Genomic DNA, 20,393 nt, shown 5'->3' with positions numbered 1-20,393 from the left:
GCACAAACAGACACACAGACACACACACAGACACACACACACACACACAAACCATTCTCAGGCTTGGCTCCTAGCTTTTGAACAGCAGCCATGTTGTGGACACTGATGCCACGCGGGTATCCAGGCCATGAGGTTGGTGTGTTGTCCACTACAATGATATGCTGCAGCCTCGGAACCTCAATTAGGATGGCCTGACACAAACACACACAGACACACACATTTAATCATGAGCACAAATATGCCAAACGTGCACGCATTGTGTACACATCATCATGTGATGAAAACCAGGTGTCTCCTTAGAAAAGCAACATGCACATCATCTTCATCAATATTTGGGCTGAGAGGGGATGTGAGAGAGTGAGCAGAGGAGCTGTGTTTATGCCACCTCGATAAAAAGGGAGATGGATGCCAGAGCACCATTTGTCTTTGGGGATTGAACTTTTCAAAAAAGGGTCCTTAACAGCCAGCACGTGCATCTCTCTTTGTTTCTATGACTCTGTGATGACACACACCGCCTCTCAGATTCTCTCTGATAGATAACAGTGGCTTAGAAGTTGCCTATTGTTATAATATTATTGTTCTAATGAGGTGGTCAAGAGACATTTTGATGTTAGGAAACACTGCCAGACTTTGGATCAGTGGTATCACTTAGTTTGTGGGGATGAGCGAGTATACCATTATCTGTATTTGAATATGTTCAACCAACTAAATCATTTGTATCCATATGAATACTTGAAAGGAGCAAGACTTAAACCGGATGTGGGTGGACATAACTGGAGGCTGATAATTTAAGCCTGAAATTGATACGGGTTGATCAAAAGCTGCTTTATTTATTATTTAGGGTTAGGGTTGTACTTGGAATGTATCGTCCCTGAATCGTATCATATTGGATCGTCTTTCTGCATACTGGAATGGATACTGGTTGCAGCATCAACCCTATTAGTTTACTTAGATTTTCATTTGCAGGTAGAGTTTGTCAACCTGAAAATGAAAGAAAATGTGCCTTGAAATGCAACATTTTCATTATGGCTGTGTATTATACTATTATTTGTCTGTTATTACGGTATGACTCAATTAACCCTGCGCAGATGAACATGAAAAGTCTGTGGTTGGGTGATGCTGAGACTTTATAATCAGCTGACCATGTGTAGCTGCTGCTTCTGTCAAGGCAACATTAATTCAAATGTGTGCAGAGAGAATAATATCACATTTTCAGTTTGTGTCTTGGTAGGTGTGTATTCTTACCTTGAGTCTCGTCTCCAGGAGCTCTCTGCTGGTGATGATGTGGGAAACCTGAGACTCATTCAGCCCGTGAGCAATGGCTGGACCTCCTAGTGTGGAGTAAAGGGTAACCACTGCAACACACAGCCATAACAAAAATAATGCCATCACAAAATACACATTAAAAAATATTCTTGTTTTTCGTCAGCATATTTACAAGCCAGTCCTGTAACACAATTAATCATTACTAGACAAAATGTAACTGCAATGTAGAGAGAACACATATCTGTAAGCTGACCCAAACAAAGATTGACCAAACTGAACTCACTTTATGATATAGCCATGGTTAGTTTTGCAACGGATGCTCTCTATTGTTGACTCCAAACTTGTTTGAGGAACTTGTACCAGAGGCATTGAAAGTTGTATTGTCCTTCAGTCAAAAGTTTAAATTTTTACCATTTAACTTTTTGTTTGTTTGTTATTCTTCAAAAAGATATGAATATATATCAATACAAATACATATTAATATAAATGCATATACACCAATAGAACTTGGTCACCGTCAATCAAAGTTCACTATCAGACACTGACCCTTTTGTAACAAAATGCTTTCCTACTTGAAAAGACAGTGATTATTGGTTATACGTCACAGTTCTTGGAATAAACAGACAACATATTGTTTTTCTTTGATCCAGCTAACTGCCCACAATGAACTGTGTGCCTTTTTCCCAAAATGACAACCAGATGTCTAAGCCTAATTCAAGGGAAGTACCACTAAATGAATGTTGTGTCAACATCTGAGGTTGGAATTTCCTGGTTGAAATGTCCAACTTCTGACCTCCAAGTGAACAGAAACCTTGGCTGACTGTTACAAAATTATGTCTCTTTGGCAAATGTACACCCACAAGAAAAGTGCAGCTTAGCGTTTATACACCAAACAGAGGAGGAAAAACAACACATGAGGGTGCAGACACATTAAACATTTTATTTTATGGCATTTTTATACTTAGAAATACATCCTACCACCTACCCATGGGTGCCACCATTTTCATTCCCCTCTCTCCCTGCTCCCTCCATTCACCTGACATGGGCGTTTCTTCATGTACTCTATCCATTTAACCAACCAGACTGCGCCTCGAACACTATCAGCCACTCATGCATATGCTTTCAAACTTAAAACCGCTCTCCTCTCTGTTGTCAGTTGTCTTTTCAGGCATTTGTGCAACACTCCTCCAACCCATCCTCCTCCAGCTCTTCATCCAGTGGCTACGTTCTTCTCCCCAGAATCAACTCCACCCGCTGTCAGATCTCAAGGGTTCTTCTTCCTCTATCACCACCACCAGTGTCTGGACTTTATCGGGGGTTTTCCTATTCTACGCACAGCTTCATCCCCTCCCCAAATATTACTTCATCACGATGGAGTCTAGCCACCAAAGACTTTCTCATTCTCATTTGTACACATGGCAATACATCTTCATGTTCACTCTCAGTCTCTCCTAAATGAAGTTTTCTCTCATGAAGTAAGGGTAGATGGATTTGCCCTATTCCATTGTACTTATTTCTATCAAGAGGTTGGAAATTTTCCAGCTCCAACTCTGAAAAGCAGCATAAGCCCTAAGATTTGAAGGCTTGGGGATGAACTTGCTGAACTGACTGGTTAAAAGAAAAAAGATGGAAAAATGTAATACAATCCGATTACCCTGCAATAAATGCTATCTGATGCATCTGCCAACCTTATGATGTTCTGTTGTTGAGACGACTGCTTTAGCTGTTTGCATGTTGACTCTACTTATAGTTAATTTCTGAAGCTGTTGTTTGTGGTGGTATAGTGTTGGAAACATATTGCACTTGACTGCATTATAACGAACAGTTGTTGCTTTTTTGTTTTTCTCATTTACTCAGATGCAGTAGACCGCGTGTAGATAAATACATCCCAGGAATTGAGGACTAAATATCTATATATTTGTGAATAAATATTAATCCAATTATCCACACTGCATCAACACATTAGATTTCTGTCAACTCCGTGTTTTTGTGTATGCACGTTTCTGTGTGTATATTGAGTCATTATATAGACAATGAAGTATGTGTGAGGATGGACTATGTACGTGCACTGTCTACACCGCTCAGTCCTTCTGTTCTGGCTCGTTTTGGAGGAACGACATCATCAGCCACCTCAGGAGGCCTCAGCACAGCCTTCGAGCCAATGGCACACAAGCTCTCACTGCATGATAAGCTCTTTTGGGGATATAAACAGTACTGGTATGTGAGGGTGTGTGTTGTGACTAAATGCACATGTCTGATGGAGCACTGGTATGTGTGCTTGCATACTTGCGTCCTCTTGGTAGCATCAGCAGTAGGAGCCATGAGGGCTAAAGTTTGCGACTTTTTATAGTAAATGTGCTGATGTGGATATGATACAGTTTAATAATATTGCATTCTGGTTCCTTGAGAAAACCTTAACTCACTTAATTCTAGTACAATTTTGATCTCATTTCACAGAAGAGACATTATTCTCATATTATTGTTGAACATGCCCTAACAAAACACGGGCTTGTGCTGCTTTAACAGCCTCAACACTTCAGGTTTGGTGCTGATCAGACCAGCAGGGCAGTGGTGACTTTCCCCCCCACATGACCCAGACTTGATCAGTCATTTACCTCCATTTCTCCCAATTATAACTTGACACTAATTGACACTTCAAAGGCCAATATATAGACATGGCAATGTTTCTAATATCGTGCACCCCTTCTTTAGAACCAATACTAATCGTGTCACTAGTGTGTCTCCATAAGAGGAGACTGCACTATTCCAAAGCAGAAAAATGCCTTCAGCCAGTAGCCTGGTCAGTCAGAGTTTCCAGTGGAAAAACATATTCAAATCACATCAGACCACTACAACACTTAGATATATCATTTAAAACACTAGGCAATTAATACATACACATGTGGGCATTCAACTCGATTGCTATCCATATGCCCTGCTTGTTTGCAATGTTTTTCTATATGTCACTATAAATTGCACTGTCGACGGCTTTTCCTAACCTTTGCCAGGGGACTGCATGATGAAAAATATAAAAAGGCAAATTCTGGCATTCTTACCCACTTGTTACCATGTGTTTTATTTATTGCCATCGTCTGTTCTTCAATAAATTTGAAGCTAGGCTAGCTTGGTCAGTTACTCTAGAATTTTTTTGTAGAAAATCACTCAACATCCAGGCAGCTATCAATGAATCAAATGTTCTGACATATAAAAGAAAAGAAAAAACTGTATCTGTGACTGTCGCAAACCTCTAATAAGCCCATTCAATCATTTCATTCAGCCGGTATGAAATAAGTAGACAGGGAATCTGTATACCTGCGTACCTGCCTGCACTCTGCTCATGCACTTATTGTACATGACCAGAGTCTTCCATAAGACTAGGCAGGTGTACAGCTAAAGCTATTAGTGAGCTAGTTGTACAAGAATGGCAGAGAGTCTGTGAAAAGTATTTTGTATGTAATCATGTGACATTTAACAGAGTTGTATATACAATGTATGTACTTGTTAGGCAAAGAAAGATACAAGATATTGTGGAAAGTAGCAACAGATAGAGGCATGAACAGAGGAGGTGGGATTTTTTTTTTGGGCACTTTCAAAATGCAGCTTGCTCTTGCTGGTTTCTATAGCTGGACCAACTCGCTCTATCTGCAATACACTTCACTACACCCCAGCCCTCCCACAACATATTCAGGATATTAAAAAAATACTCTGCGATGAATATTTTGTGTCTTTTCTGTATTTTCAAAAGCAAAGTTAAAATACAACACACATCACTCTGTGATACAAGGGACACAATAAGGGACACTGCTTTATTTCTGCTAGTGTGTGTGTGTGTTTTCAAAAGACCAGAGCACCAGAAGCAATTTGGCTTCGGGTCAGCACTCACCCCTGATAAAAAACAGACAGAGGAAGAGAAAAGAGGTGAGAGTGAAGAAGAAGGTGAGGAAGGTGACAGGAGGAAACAACAGACAGAGAGAGAGGGGGAAAAACACAGAGTAACACAGTCTCTCACACTGACACAGACACAAGGGTTTAAGGGACAGGGCTTAGTGACATCACATTTTTGCGTCATGGAGCTCTGATACTTCCTGCTCTGCTACTGTGTGTGTGCGAGTGAGTATGATGAGGGCCATGACACCTCCAGCCGTGAGATCTAAACACTCGAGTGGGCCCCAGCTTCCTACACTCACACAAAAACACACGCACACACACACATACATACATCTAGTCATTTTTAATCTGAGAACTTCAGGCTCCATTCGGTAGCAGCGGACAAAGAATCTGTGAGATATGCAGCCTTTTGTTAACTTGGTCATTTTGCTTTTTTGAGTTCAACAAACAGGATCTTTAAAAGGTTCCAAAGAGTCATATGTCCTTGACAGAGAGGAACGTGTAATCCAGGCAAAACTGCAGTTATGAGTTTTTTATATGACAGCATGATGTAGATAATTTACGCTGTTTAACTACAGCTCTGATTTTTTAGACAGAGCTAACGAACGATGAGCACATTTGCCTTTTGACAAAGAGCCAATATACAATGTATACACGCATGCACGCACACACACACGTACACAAACACATACACACATACGCACACAACACAGTGTGTGAGTTCACTGGGGGCCTTTGGCTGACTCCTTGATGCCTCTGTCAACATCAGATGTTCATGTAGACTCTCTCACCCCTCTTCTGACGCCATCACCCCTCACTTCTCTCCCTCTCTTTCCACCCCTCTGTCTCTTCCTCCATCGCTCTTTCCAACCTTTAACTCCCCTCCACCCCTCTGCACTTTGTGTTATACACTGCCTCGGGCTTTCAACTGTTCTACTGTTTGTGTTCGCAAGAGAGGAAGATGCTTTAAAGATGCTTTATTGGAGTGTACTTGCAGTGCATTATAAAAGTGTGACGGTTTAATGGAGCATAAACTTAAGCACACAGATTAAATGAACAGTCCTTCAAGAACAATAAAAGAGATTTAATGAGCTTAAAGCGCTGCAGTGGATGCTTATAGTAAATAAAGTACCCTTTGGTACAGAACATATTAAAGTGTAAATCAGCAGGGAATCCCTCAGGGCAAGAGGCTGCTGCAGCACTGCTCTCTGCTCCAGACTTACTTTTTACACTGGTTGCATTTGTGCACCTAAATCATGTGAACTAGTACAAAGTAAAGGTGCATCCAATAGTACATTTAATTTGAATTCCTCCACATGTTATTCAAATGAATGGAAACAGGGTTAAAAGTGCAGATTAAAATCATTAAAATCACAGACACACAATAAGAAATTGCCACAGCCTCAAAAAGATAGAATGTGCTGGTGTTTTAAGTGCAGGTCGATAAGTAAAGCAAACTTAAATATTTGGGGTCTTTTAAGAACCACTAATTGATGTGAAAGTTTACAATTAATACACAGAAAATATGTTTACTGGCTAGTATTTGTTCAAAGGCAATATACAGATTTTTGGTTACATATGCAGACACAATTGCTGCACGCTGGAGCCCTGCTAGGTTGAACGGACAATATTGAAAATCTCAACCTTCTCTGTAGTTTACAATGTTGACTCATCCTTCAACATTAACATCACACCAATATGGAGCATTTTCATCACTGTGACAAAAAAAGTATTTAATTTGGAGGAACATTTATCAGATATATCAGTTATATATCAGATTTATTTACTTGAAGTAATGACATGGTTTTTTTGTCACAATTCTTATAATGTTCCCTGAAACAATAAGACGTAGTTCAATTTTGGAATCATAGATTCAGGATATTTTAATGAGGGATAAGGAGTTGATGTAACTTTAAGGATTTTAGCAAGATAATAGAACTTAATGTTTCAATTGATCGGAAACACCTTAATAATCAAAGTACAGTGTTTTATATACATCTCTCTCATCTTTTTTGTTCAAGAAGACCTAATGTATAACTGGCTACTCTGTGCATGTGTAAAACTGTTTCCATCACAAGACAATGAAATGAATGGAGATGAAAAAAGAAGTGGAGAAGGAGAAATGGGACACTTATATAACAGCAAAGCAGAAGGGACAAATTGACCTTCTTCTGTCTCAGCTGGGCCCTGCATGTTACAAGTTGTCCACTGCACCCACTTGTGCACGTACACACACTCGCGCACACACAGTCACACACAGAAATGGCTATAAATCAGCCTGATTCAGACACATTTGGAAGATGCTCAGTGGGAAAGATCAAACTGAAGAACACAGTGAACTGTGAACACAGTGAGCACGGACAACCTAAACTGAAAGTACACTTTAGTCTTCAATACTCAGTATCCTAATACTGGAATTTTCCAGCATTGATTCCTATCAGAAAAAAGGTAAGAATATGATTAGAGCTCCAATGATAAATCGATTAGCTGTCAACTAATAAATTAAATTAAGCTCCAACTCTTTTGATTAAATGGTTCAAGTAAAAAAAAAAGAAGTCAACATTCTCTGATTCCAGCTTGTTAAATGTGAATATTTTCTGGTTTCTTTAATCCTCTGTGAATATCTTCGGGTTGTGGACAAAACAAGACATTTAAGGACAACATTTTGGGCTTTGGGAAACACTGATTGTCACAATTTTACAATATTTCATAGATCAAAGATTTGATAGTCTAATTAAGGAAATAATCAAGAATTAACATAATTATTAGTTGCATCCCTAGTAGGGGTGGTGAAAAAAATCGATTTAAATAGTAATACAAACTGGAGTCCTCCTCTTACTGGCTTCCGCTACATGGTCCACAGTCTGGAGCCAAGATATGTTATTCCATCCCGGAGCTTTTTCACACTTAAATCGATTCCAAATCTTTACAAGGAGACAAAGCTTTCCGTGCAAGAGTCCCTCAACTCTGCTCACAGGGTAGCAATAACCTGCGATGCCTGGCCATCCAGAGCTACAGTCTCATATGTGACCGTTACAGCTCATTATGTCAGCAGTTAATGGAAGCTAATGTCTTACGTACCTCAGACGAAAGCTATGGATGATAGCCACACAAGCGCAAATATGTGTGAGTTTCTCAAAGCAATGGCAGACGAGTGGGGAATAGAGAAACACGCCCTGGTTTTCGTCACCGACAATGCTTCTAACATGAGTCCGGCTGCTGAGCTTGGCAGCTTTCTTTTAACAGTGAAACTACATTTAAAACAAATTAAAAAATAATAATTTTGATATTACAGTTACACTATACAATATTGAAGGTGCTGTGAGGTGTTACTCCCAAGATAAGTAAAATAATTCAGCAGCTGACTGATGTTAAATGGAAGATCAATAATCGTTAATAATTGAAAATCGAATCGATAATTGTTAATAATCGAAAAATCGATTTGTAATCGAATCGAGAATTCAATAATCGGAATCGAATCGGGAAATTGGGCCGATTAACCACCCCTAATCCCTAGTAGTGTTATCATGATGTAAGTTTCACAGCATACGTGCTCCATAATTTCTTTGTATGGTTTTTTATCTTTTTTAAACAGTAACCTATAGTTTTATAGACTAATAACTAAATATATCTTTACCTCATCACTTGAGTTAGTAAAAATAATTCACGCTGTTGTAGACAAGTCCATATTTAGAAATCTTGTCCCTTCTATGAGGGCCAACATCTTCGGAAAAGGAGGGGTGAGTGACGAAGTGTTGCAATCTAGAACCTCACCGCTAGATGTCGCTAAATATTCCATATATTAAACCCTTTACCTTTAAACACACACACACGACGTGCTGTTCATGGGAGTACTGTGTCTCCATGGATTTCAGTGTTAAAGTGAAACTCTCGCCAAAATGCAACCTAGGCTTGTTTTGTGAATGTATATGAGTCAAACCTTCGTGTAAAAGTATAATTACGTCGAAAGAGGCACTTTCGTTTTAGCAAACACTGTGTACACAAACAATGTCACATTCCTTTTGCAATTAAATTATTGCAAACTCTGCAAACATTTATTCTTCACATGTTCGTCTATAAAGCAGATTGTGATTGAAAAGGAAGTTGAAGAAATGACAGCAGACAATGCTTCGATTGTGGATTTTGCCGCAAAGAAGTTACAAATTTCAAAATGAAGATGCTTCACAAATTCTTTCAAAATCGGTGCCACCAATTCAGCATCCGACCAAATGTGAAATATAGTTTCAATCTCCCCTTATGGAGTTGAATAATGGCAAGACAAGTGGTTTTGCAGAACATTATGACGTCAGTGAAGTGGAACTTTGGATACTGACCTTGATTTAAAAATGTAAATATCTTCATAATTTTATCCTTTTAGGCATTTGACTGAAGTTTTGTCTCAATTAGTATGTGAACTCTTGAATTATGACCACAAACAGCTTTCTGAAGCTGCAGTGACCTTTGACCACCCTATTCTAGTTATTCATCCTTACATACAAGTGAAATGTTGTGATTAAGGTGAGGAAATTCCTTTGACGTGTTCCTAAGATATTGTGCAGAGAATGAGACAGACAGACCTGAAAGCGTAATACCTGTGGCAATGGCAGGTGTTGGTGCGAATGCTTAAAACAAATGACAATATATGTCAAGCAAACAAAGCCATTGAGTGGAAAAAACTAACTGAGATGTGACAGAGAGAAACAAAATGTGAGACTTACACGTAACTCAGTATAATTTGACTTCACTGTAGTGTATACAATACAGATTTAAAGATATTTTCACAAGCTGTTCACATCTTTTGTCCACCCCCCTTTGAGTATTTCTGTGTCCATACTCACAGACATGCTGGACTCACATGGGAAGTTGTACAAAAAGCAGGCCTGGGCAGCAATGATCCACTCGGCTCGTGTCTCGCAGAAGATAGCGATGGTGTTTTTTGGCCGTTGACCAAGTGATGCCAAACCACTGCCCAGCTGGGACGCCGCTGTGAGGACCTCCTTATAGGAGAGCCAGCGGTACTCACCCAGAACCACCTGCAGGGGGAGAGATGGGTGCGGGAGAGAAGTAGAGTAAGCGATGAAGAAAAAGGAAAAATGAAAAAGGGTACAGCAGATAAAAGAAGTGAGGAAGGATAAATGTTCTGAGTTTGTAGTCATCTAAATCATTACAATTAAAAGCACCAAAACCACTTCCTCAACACTACCTTAGGATATAGTTATATTCTACAGTCTCATGATGGTCTGTTTAATATCAAAAGGTCACAGGAAACAGAATGACGGTTTATTGCTGCAAAACAGAAGTACTTCCTTTTCTGCTGTCATTCTCATACTGTCGCATTTCACGGACTTCATATGCAGGATAAACACAGGCTTCTGGATACACTCTCCAACACCCATACACTGATGACACACGGTAAACAAAGGAACTTCCTGTATGTGTTAGTGAGGTTACACTGGCTCCTAATGGTTAATAAATGTAGTGCATACAAACGCAAAGACAGACACACAGCAATGATGACTACAGTGCTCTTTTCTTTGTGTTGGAAATAATAGTTCAACAGCTTAACGTGTTCTCTTGCAGCAATAAGTGTTTCAGCAGTGGGGTTTAAATGGATTATAAGGATCAGGCTTCTGGGATTAGTGGGGTAATTCAGAGGTAATGTAACCACATGTCAACGTTTGCCAACTCCTCACCGTGCAAGCACTGTGTATTCTTTGATAAAGCTCACACGTGAATGCTGGAGTAACTTTTTAGATTGTCTATAAATACAGGTGTTTTTATATTGATACATTTTCTGAGAGCAAGTATGTGACATGCTTGTAGCCTGTTGGGACAGAAACTGTTGTAAACCCCAATGATACTTCTTTTTCATACTCCAATACTCAAATATACCAATCTGTCTATCCTTCTCTCCCAACTCTTAACATTTGTAAGATTGTTGGAATTTTGGAAGTCTGAGAGAATAACAAACAGCAGTCAGCTGAAAAAGTAATAATGATTGGAACTGTTTCCTTTTAACACTGAAAACGCTGCAAGAGGTGGGTCAAGACAGTCACAGAAGAAGACTAGACAGTTGTGATTATTGATGCATGATATATATCTGACTGGTAAATTATTAAGTGAATATTGTTAAGCCGGCTATTAATCTGTATCAGGGAAATTATAGTTGATAGAACAGATACAGTGATTTACACACTCTGAAACAGCAGGCTGTGTTTGTCTTCCATCAATATAAGTAGAAGGAGAAGAAAAACAAATACAGCAGTTATTGCGCTCATGACATCAAACTGCTGCACCTTGGAAGAGCCAAACATGGCACTTTTTTTTTTTTTTTTTTTTTAATCTACCCCTTTTAAAAAGCAACTGAAGCCCTGGCTTACAGATTGCTCTGCTCACTACATAAAATGAGGAATGCAGACAATTCAAACCAATTTGATTTGAAGGAGAGAGACACATTTTTCTTTCTCCACACAATGTGACTAACGTGGTGCAGAAAAACAGTTCAGATCTATTCCTTATAATAATTCTCCTCGTTCTATCCTTTCTGAAGCATCTTCAAATGTCTTGACACCACTATCCAATCCCTGGCTATTCAATCTTTGATTTAATCATATTCTGTTACTCTCATACTCTTTTCCAATCATCTCACCTTGAAACATAAAAAACAATCACATTTTGCCATAAAAAAATAGGTTTTTCAATGTTTTTGAACTACAGGATAGATCCCTAACACACATGAAAGGATAAGTGTATTAATAATTACATTTTCCTTATCATCTAAAAATCCCATGAACAAAATAGGTCTGTGTAGCTAATGTCTGACAAATCTTATTCCTCTGTGCCATAGAACTACACGGTCCAAAAATCATTACGAGGGACACTGCTCTGTATTTTGAGTCAACCCCACATAAAACCATCCTGGAGCTATAATACTCAGTAGGGCAGCAAATCTGTTACTTAAAATAGACCCTGAACTAATGCACCTTTTTACTCTGGTTTGAGCAAATTTTGCTAAAAAGTACATGTGTCCAGCTGCTTTTGGAAATATTTTTTTTTAATGCAACTATATAAATCTAACTCTTCAGTAGGAATAAAAGGGATTGGGGATACAGTTTTAAGTCGAATGCTAGCGCCTTTATTGGTGGTATATCAGAATTATCTACCCTATATGCACTGTATTTGGAAGCATCATTTTACATCTTAAATGAAAAAGATGTAAGATGTATGCTTTTAGAAGCAGACTTCCTGCATCACTCATTACCTTCTTGAACACCTTTCCATTGTCCTGTCGCTCGTCCTCCTCACTGATCACCTCCCTTGTCCCGAGACAGTCTCTGTGTGGGAACCTTGTGGCTGCGTACTCAAACATCTTGTCCAGGGTGTCCACTCCAGGGTGTAGCGATGTCTCCAACCTCTTGGCGGCGTTCACCGCTCTGTAAGGACCTTCAGGACGTCCTAGCAATGGGCGGGCCTTAGCTCTCTTCGCTCGCTCCTCCTCTGAGCCGTAGAAGCCTCCATCAGGTGTGGAGACCCAGCTGAGGATGTAGGAGGGCAGGAAGGTGATGAAGGTGTAGATCCATACCATGAGATGGAAGAGGAGAAGCAGCATGGGGTTCAGGTCCTCCTTCAGCTTCATCTTGGTGAAGCTGTGCAGACGCTGGAGTGCACTGAGGAATGAGTGTGGAGGAAGACGAGTTGTGAGAAAAAGGCCCTATTCCTGTCGTTGCAGTCAGTCCTTCTTTTCTTCCTTCCTCTTCCTTTTCTTCCTACTTTCTTTTTAGGAGCTTCACTCGTACTCTATGGCAATAAAATACCCACAGGTCCAAGCGACTCCTGGAAAATAAATGACATCATCCTGGCATTAGAGCAACAACTGACATTCAAGTTTTTATTTTTAAACTAGTTTCAAATGATATTATGCCTGTGCTTATAATGATCCTGACCTTAAAGCACCTTAAAGTCTTGGGGGAAAAAAAATCAACTCAGTCAGAAACCGAAACAAAACAATGAGTCACATGTGCTCACAAAAAGCAGAAGAGAAATTTTGTTCTTGGCAAACCATGGTCTGACAAACAGACCGGCTCTGTGTTTTTTAAAATGTTTCTTCTTCTTCCTGCAGCCCCTGTATCCACTTCACTCACTGAGAACAAGCACAAGCACCTGTCAGTGTCACACACTGTTAGCATCGACGAGACAAAGGAAAAAAGAGAAAAAGTTCAAAGAAAGCAGCAGAGAAAGATGAGAAATGGGAAAAAAAACTAGAGCTGAACAATTAACCGATCATCTTATTATCCACTGACTGATTTATAAGTCAAAATTCTTCAATTCCAGCTGCTTAAATGTTAATACTGACTGTTTTTACTCCAAAAGCAAACAAAAGCGTTTGTAAAGAGAAGAAAACAGAAGAAAGTGTGAAAAGTCAAACGGATAAAGACTGTCTCTAACAGACATAAACAAGTGTGAGAAGTGTGCGAGAGGTTTCTGAATGAGCATGTGTGATGTGGTGCAAGCTATTAGAGGAGATGGCCGGGAGAGGAACAGATTAGTACACAGTCAGAACAAGCTGCAACTCAAGTACCGCCAAGTAGTGGCTCCACTGACTGTACCCATTAAGCTGCATGACGTAAGATTTAGACAGCCTGTAGTGACTTTTGCTCAGAGGGACTGTCACACACTCCTCCACAGCTGGGATTCTACTGTATGAGCATCTTTCCCATAAGTCATCTAATTTCTTAATTTCAATTCTTATAATACTGTCGACAACGCCCACTCCAGCCAGAGACTACTCATCCTTTGGCCATCTTGCTAAAGATACAGAAGTATCCACTACCCCTACTGCCAGACTACAGAGCAGTTTCTTTCCTCAGGCTGTGAGGCTGCGTAACTCATCCTCAACAAAATATAACTTTTCTGTTGTAGCACAAAGGGGCTGAAACTTGCATCACACTGAGTTGTAGAATAAATTAACCTTGAACCTTTGGACAAACACTCAATAATGAACAACTATGGCAGTGACTGTAAACTGGGATAGGTGCTAATTTGAGTTTGGGAGCTGTCCAGAGTTCTGAACAGAAATCTGAGTCAAGGTTATCTCATGTTACTGCCTGTTTCTTGTTCCCATCTCTCTTGTTAGGACTAGCTATGTTTCAAAGGTGTTCCTTCTCCCTTATGAAAAAATCCTGAATCGCTCTTCGTTTTTCAGTTTCTGAAAACTCCGCCTCCAACATACAGGGGTTAAACTGAGAATTCAGGTGAGCAGGTCGTTCTCCAACAGATGAATACCAGAACAGCCTTCTAGTGTTAAACTCTGACACTAGAAGGTTTTTTATGTATGTACTGAAAATTGTTATATAAGTAAAAGGTTCAAGGATCTGTTCAAATCAATCTGGGTGTTCAGATTTGAATTGTGGTTTACTGCAAACCCTAAATTGTTGATACGGCATAGTCCTCATTTTTATAACAAGAATATCAGCCTATCACAGATACTACATCAGTATTATGAATATGTTGTTGATAACTACAGACATGAAAACGTTTTTGGTTTTAGACAACAGCGTGCAGAGTGAGAGTGGTTTATAGCTTTTACACTTCGGTGACGTTTGCTGTTTCAGTTCACTAATATCATTTTAGACAATAAAGTTTATTTTTCATATCTACATTTCCATAAATCTCGAAGCCTCTCTCTGTCTATTACTAATGATCTTGTGTGGCCTGCCCTCTTCCAGGTCATCATGGTGGACAGGAGGTCGTGTGGCTCGGGCACCACTTGGTAATGCCTCGTCCAGCTCAGTCGTCTCCTGGATCCACTCACTTTACACATAACTTGTATCAGACTTTCTGTTAATGTAACTTGTAAACTGTGATTTGTTGCTCTTTTCTGTACACGCGACATCTATTGCATGTCTGTCCATCCTGGAAGAGGGATCCCTCCACTGTGGCTCTTCCTGAGGTTTCTTCCATTGTTTTTTTTTTACCCTGTTAAAAGTTTTTTTTTTTCCATCAACACGTTAAGTTTTTCCTCACTCGAATCGAGGGTCTTAGGACAGAGGATGTTCTTCGCTGTACAGATTGTAAAGCCCATTGAGGCAATGTGATTGTAATTTTGGGCTATATAATTAAAATTGATTTGATTTGATTTGATTTTTAAACTGTGTATATCCTGCCCCTATGACAACTACATTAGATCATTTGTGTATCTGCATTGGCTCCAAACACTGCATATTGGTCAGGCTCTACTGTCTATGTACAGACATGTGAGGTCAAATAAAAAAAATCTGTGTGACATACCAAGTTTTTATTGAGACCCTTTTCCCCACAGTTTCAATCTGCACCTTTCCCATCTGGCGTGTCAAGTTATTGATCACTATTAATGTCCTCTCTTACAAATAAGTGAGCAAATAATAGCTCAACCTCTTCACTGTCACAGCCCCCATTAGATATGACAAGACTTCTGGTTAATTAGGTCGGTAAAAACTGCCATTTGAGGCCACTATTGGAGAAATATTTAGTCCACCAACTGTCTTTGCAGCTGAAACGACATGTCCCCTTTTGAAAAGGTGTGGCCATACACACACACACACACACACACACACTCTCTCTCTCTCTCTCTCTAAAGCCCCTAACAATCTATTCTCGCACCACTGATTCATTATTCATATGAGGGGGAGGCTCATCTTTCTCCCCTGAAGCACCACATCCCTCCCCACCCAAAACTGACACACACTGTACCAACTTGTCTCCCAAATACACTCATCCCTCAAGTGTCCCTTTGAGACTCATAAATAAATCAAAGGTTTTACCAGCAGTGCTCTCCCAGACTACCATCTGTTCCCTATGGGACTCTCGGCAGCGCTGTTGTTCTTCTGGGTGTCTTGTTACCCAGCCGGCCTGGATGCCTCGCTTCATCACAGAGGAAAAACTGCACCCTGGTGGAGATGCAGATGCTTAATCCCATCGCCTGCTATCTTGCACTTTTTGCTTGTTGGTTTCACTGTTTCTTGCTATTCTCATTATTTATTTTTTGCAGAAAATTAACCTGGATGAAAGAGAAGCCACAGAGGAGTCATATGGTCAACTTGGGTAAACAAACTCACACTACAAGAAAGAAGAAATAGAGCACGGTGCCTGCAGAGTTCAACCTCGTCCATGACTGTTTTGTGTAGACAATGAACAGAAGTTATAGGTCTGCTGGAAGAATAGTTTTAAATTCCCCTACCATTTTAATAAAAAAACACATCTGATATAGAAAGAAGTCTGGTAAACCCCATACCGATTGTGTCGGCTGAAGTTCATAGTCCACAAAACAATTCTGGGTGTTCACAGCAAAAGAGTATTTGCAGCATTTTCCTTAAGAACTGAAGTATCTGGAAGACAGTTGTTATAATACGAAAAAAAACATTAAATAGCTGCATACATCTTATCTGGTTTCTGGAAGCTACAAGGTCCAAAATTGATTTGAAAAGACGTTATTTACACCCTTGACACTTGGTTGAGCTTTTGCACCCCCTTCTTTTCAGACGTGGTGCACATTAATGCTTTTAGGTTAGCAGCTACAATGCAGATTTCACATTGAAAGGGGTGTGAGTAATGTTTTTTCAAATCAATTTGGGATCTATCTCTCTCAAAAATATATATATATATATGTATTTATTTATTTTTTACAGCAGCTTTTTAATTAATAATAAAGTTCCCATCTATTTTAGTTATTTAGAATATAATGCTCCAATACTGTTTTGCTGTGAAGCTCAAGAAATGCTTTGTGGACTACAAAACTTCACCTGCCTTTTTCATTGGTGTGGGGGTGACTGGATAGTGATTGAAATTTCATTTTTACTGCTCCTTTTGGTAACAGAATGACAAAATGGGTTCCTGACTAACAGTTAACAGGTTTTTTTTTTCCTGAGAGAGATTTAAATACTACTACCAGGACATTTTAACTGGTTATGAAACGGTCTTTATTTAATATTGATGCATCTTTATGGCCTACATAAGCAAATGAGACCATCAGCAAGAAGATTGGCTATTTCTGTAGAGTTATCATAGATATTCTTGATGCCTGTCATCAGGTTTGAATCTGACTTATCTGGGTCAGATAAGTCATATAATCAAACTATTTTTAGGGCGAGTGCTCAAGATGAATTGAGGCGGTGGTGCAGTACGGCACTAAAACCAGTTAACTTTGCTCCATCATCATCGTCATATTACAGTTATTGATCTTACATAGCCACAAATAAACACATTTATAACTCATTGCCAGGCATCCTGAAAAAAGAAATAGTGTTCATATCTTGTGTCTTTCTTTCACCCTGCCTCCAAAACAAATGCATGCACAAGCCAGATCAACAACTCTACAGCACAAGACAGTGATGCTCATACCGTCCATGACCACAGGGGTCGCCAGAATCAACAGAAAATTAAAGGTCCTTGTAGCTGCTTTAAACAGTCTCGTAAATATCAAAGCAGTATAGCTCTAAAATATGGGTCAAATTTGGGAAACACTGGAAGCGAGATTTAGCATTATACAACTCAATAAGGTCCTTTGTTAGACACTCTCTGGCTGGTAAACACCTCTTTATTTCAAACTTGCAAACCTCAATTACACAATTGCATTATTAAACTCAATCCAAGATTTTTTCCATGCATATTAAAACTCCTTTCAGAACCACGGAAGGAAATGTTCTCGTCACTCTGTGCCACGATTTTATGACGAAACCATGGGGAGTGCTACTGTGTGCAGAGAGATAAGGTGATGGGCCGAAAGATAAGGCGATGTAGTTATGGAGGGAAGTAGGCTGAAACGTGTGGAAGTTGTGAGGGAATGTTGGCTAAGCTTTTACATTTCAGGCATTTATAAGAGGCTTTCTGAAAGGTCCAACCACAAACGACCTGATTAACAAACCCAACTCCGCTCTATAAAAGGGAAACATCCTAATTTGCCCTATCGCAAGCAAGCTTGACTCTAATCTCTTATCTTTGAGAGCATGAAGCAGGTAGTCACAATATGAATACTAGTAGTTGCTCAATGGGAGGCTTTATACAACAAGCAGGCACTTCGCAGGCAGCCTCCACTCAATGGATTAATTGAGTAATATTGTGACATGGTCTGTGTAGCAGTGGGGTGAGCAGGCGTGAGTGTGTGTGTGTCTGTGTGTGCATGAGGGAATCATTGCTTCCTCAAGAGATTGTGTGAATGGAGTCTTTTGTGTGCTGACGTCATCGTGCTTTCACCCACTCAGCTAAGCAGGCAGGCCGAAGTCTCGCAGAAAGTTCAACATGGCCATTGTGGTGAGACGACGCACAACCGCACGACTTGGTCCCAAGGGTCAGACTGCAAGTGTGTGAGGGAGAAATAGGAGATGTACTGTGTGCAGTGTGTTTGTGCATGTACGTGGGTGTGTGGAGGTGCAGGACAGATTTACAAACATGAGGTGTGTTTGCTCATTTCAAAGAGTGACATAATCAAAAGCTTGCAAAACAACTGAGGAGTTTAAAGTATGGTGAAACTGAGAGTGAAAGCACAAAACACAATTGGTTGGATTATGTGGATCAGACTGAAGCTTTTCTCTGCTTTTGTGTGCTTGTGGTGACATAAACCACTGACAAACACGCTACTCACCAACCTATTCCTTTCTCTACTGTGAGCTCTCTAAATGCTTAATTTCCTTTATCACGGGTGAAACAACTAAAGTACATAAAAAGCATAAAAAGCAGCTCTTTTTACTTACCACTCAGCAGACTCTGTACTCAAGATATGGTTTTAACACCAGAATAATGCAGACTTGTGTCCTCCTCACCCTAACAAATGTGGCCGCCAGTGAGAAAGTGTCTCTCTCTCTGTGTTGTCTAACCACATGGGACCATTCCCGTGAGACAATAGCTTCTCTGTCTGTAGGTACAGGAGCACTTTTAATGGACCTGCATCATTTGATAACCGTTGCCAGAGGCCAGTTCACTTCAGCTGTGTAAATAGCAGCCCCAGGCTGTAAAAAGTTAGTGAGGAGTGTTGTGAGGTGACACAGATTTTCAATTCTGAAAACACACGCTGTTAAAAACTTCTCTGCATTTCTTGAGTGTAGAAAAGTTTCTACCAAAATAAATATATCAAATGCGCTGATGTTAAAAATAAAGGAATTATAATGAGTGTATGAGCTAGTGAGCATGCTCACGTACATGACACGTACTCTTACTCAAAGCTTATAAGTGGGAGCAAACGACTAAAGAGTATATTTTGGAATTTATAACACAGTGGTGTCAGACATGCAGGATGCAACATCCAAGCGCAGCACAATGGAAAGATTACTTCCGGTATTTAATTTCAAAATAAACTATTCCAGCGTGTGTTGCGATTATTTGAAGCGGAACACTGCACATTCAGTTGCATTCGTGTTTATGGCAAAACAATGTTGACCATACATTCGGTAATCATTAAACTTAGCCCAAAATAAAACATTAAGCATGGACGTACTCTAATGAAGCCCGGTACCGGCTAACTGTAAGCATGACATTATGTGATTTAAACAGCACTTCCGTTCATACCCACAGTTCTCAGGTGACAGCAACAATATGAAAGACTTAAGTGTCTCTGTGACTCTTTTTATTCTCATTTTGGGGGACGAATCTTTCTCTTCACTTCAGTTGACACCATTAAATTGGCTGCTCACTAAATGTGCCGTTCGACAGTGCATTGGCAACCGCACGAAATAAAAGCCTTATGTTTTAATTTAGAATTACGAACAAAGTTCTTTACTCTGAAGTGTCTCTACCTATCCCGGGCGAGTTGACGCAACGGCAGCATCCCGCACATCTGGGTGTCACAAAACGGCACCGAAACGACAAACTTACCCGTCAATGTCTCCGTCCGGGTCACTTTATCCAGGCTGGAGCAGCGGAGAGCCGACTTTCAACCTCTCGGTGTCCGAGCCTTGTTCGAGACAGCTCTGCGCATGAATTCATCCACCGGCTCCTTCATCCAAACCTTCATGTTGCGGAAGTGACACGCGCGTCGTGTTGTTGCACGGGGAGGGATGGATGGTTGGAGGAGGGTGGGCGGGGGGGGGGGAAGCATTCCCTGCATCATGATTGGACTCGACGAGGTGGCGCGTGCTAGGGGCCGGACTAGACGGAAGGAGCGCTCGAGGTGACGGTAGGGCTAAACGAGCTGGTGGCCACACACACACACACACGCACGAGCACACGGGGTCAACTGTCACCTCCATCATGTTTCAAATCAAAGGACAGTC

At 40.2% G+C, this 20,393-nt stretch overlaps 1 protein-coding gene across 2 annotated transcripts in view; it reads right to left on the bottom strand.

The window, feature by feature from the left end:
* acsl3a (acyl-CoA synthetase long chain family member 3a) overlaps positions 1–20,169 on the bottom strand; it is a 38,367-nt gene extending 18,198 nt beyond the window's left edge. The window contains exons 1-5 of one of the 2 annotated variants that reach the window (XM_030403416.1): positions 19,996–20,169; positions 12,416–12,987; positions 10,010–10,187; positions 1,246–1,355; positions 53–191 (exon numbers count right to left, since the gene is read on the bottom strand). In XM_030403416.1, coding sequence (XP_030259276.1) covers positions 53–191; positions 1,246–1,355; positions 10,010–10,187; positions 12,416–12,790 — 802 coding nt within the window. In that variant the 5' untranslated portion in view covers positions 12,791–12,987; positions 19,996–20,169. Of the gene's footprint in view, positions 1–52; positions 192–1,245; positions 1,356–10,009; positions 10,188–12,415; positions 12,988–18,878; positions 18,959–19,995 lie in introns of those variants that run through there. The other variant, XM_030403425.1, reaches the window with a different exon arrangement.
* Positions 20,170–20,393: the final 224 nt, after the last annotated feature.

Source organism: Sparus aurata, chromosome 2 (genome assembly GCF_900880675.1).
Source record: "Sparus aurata chromosome 2, fSpaAur1.1, whole genome shotgun sequence".
NCBI classification, from domain to species: Eukaryota; Metazoa; Chordata; class Actinopteri; order Spariformes; family Sparidae; genus Sparus; species Sparus aurata.
The sequence above is the reverse complement of the archived record's forward strand: the minus strand, read 5'-3'. Positions and strand labels throughout refer to the sequence as shown.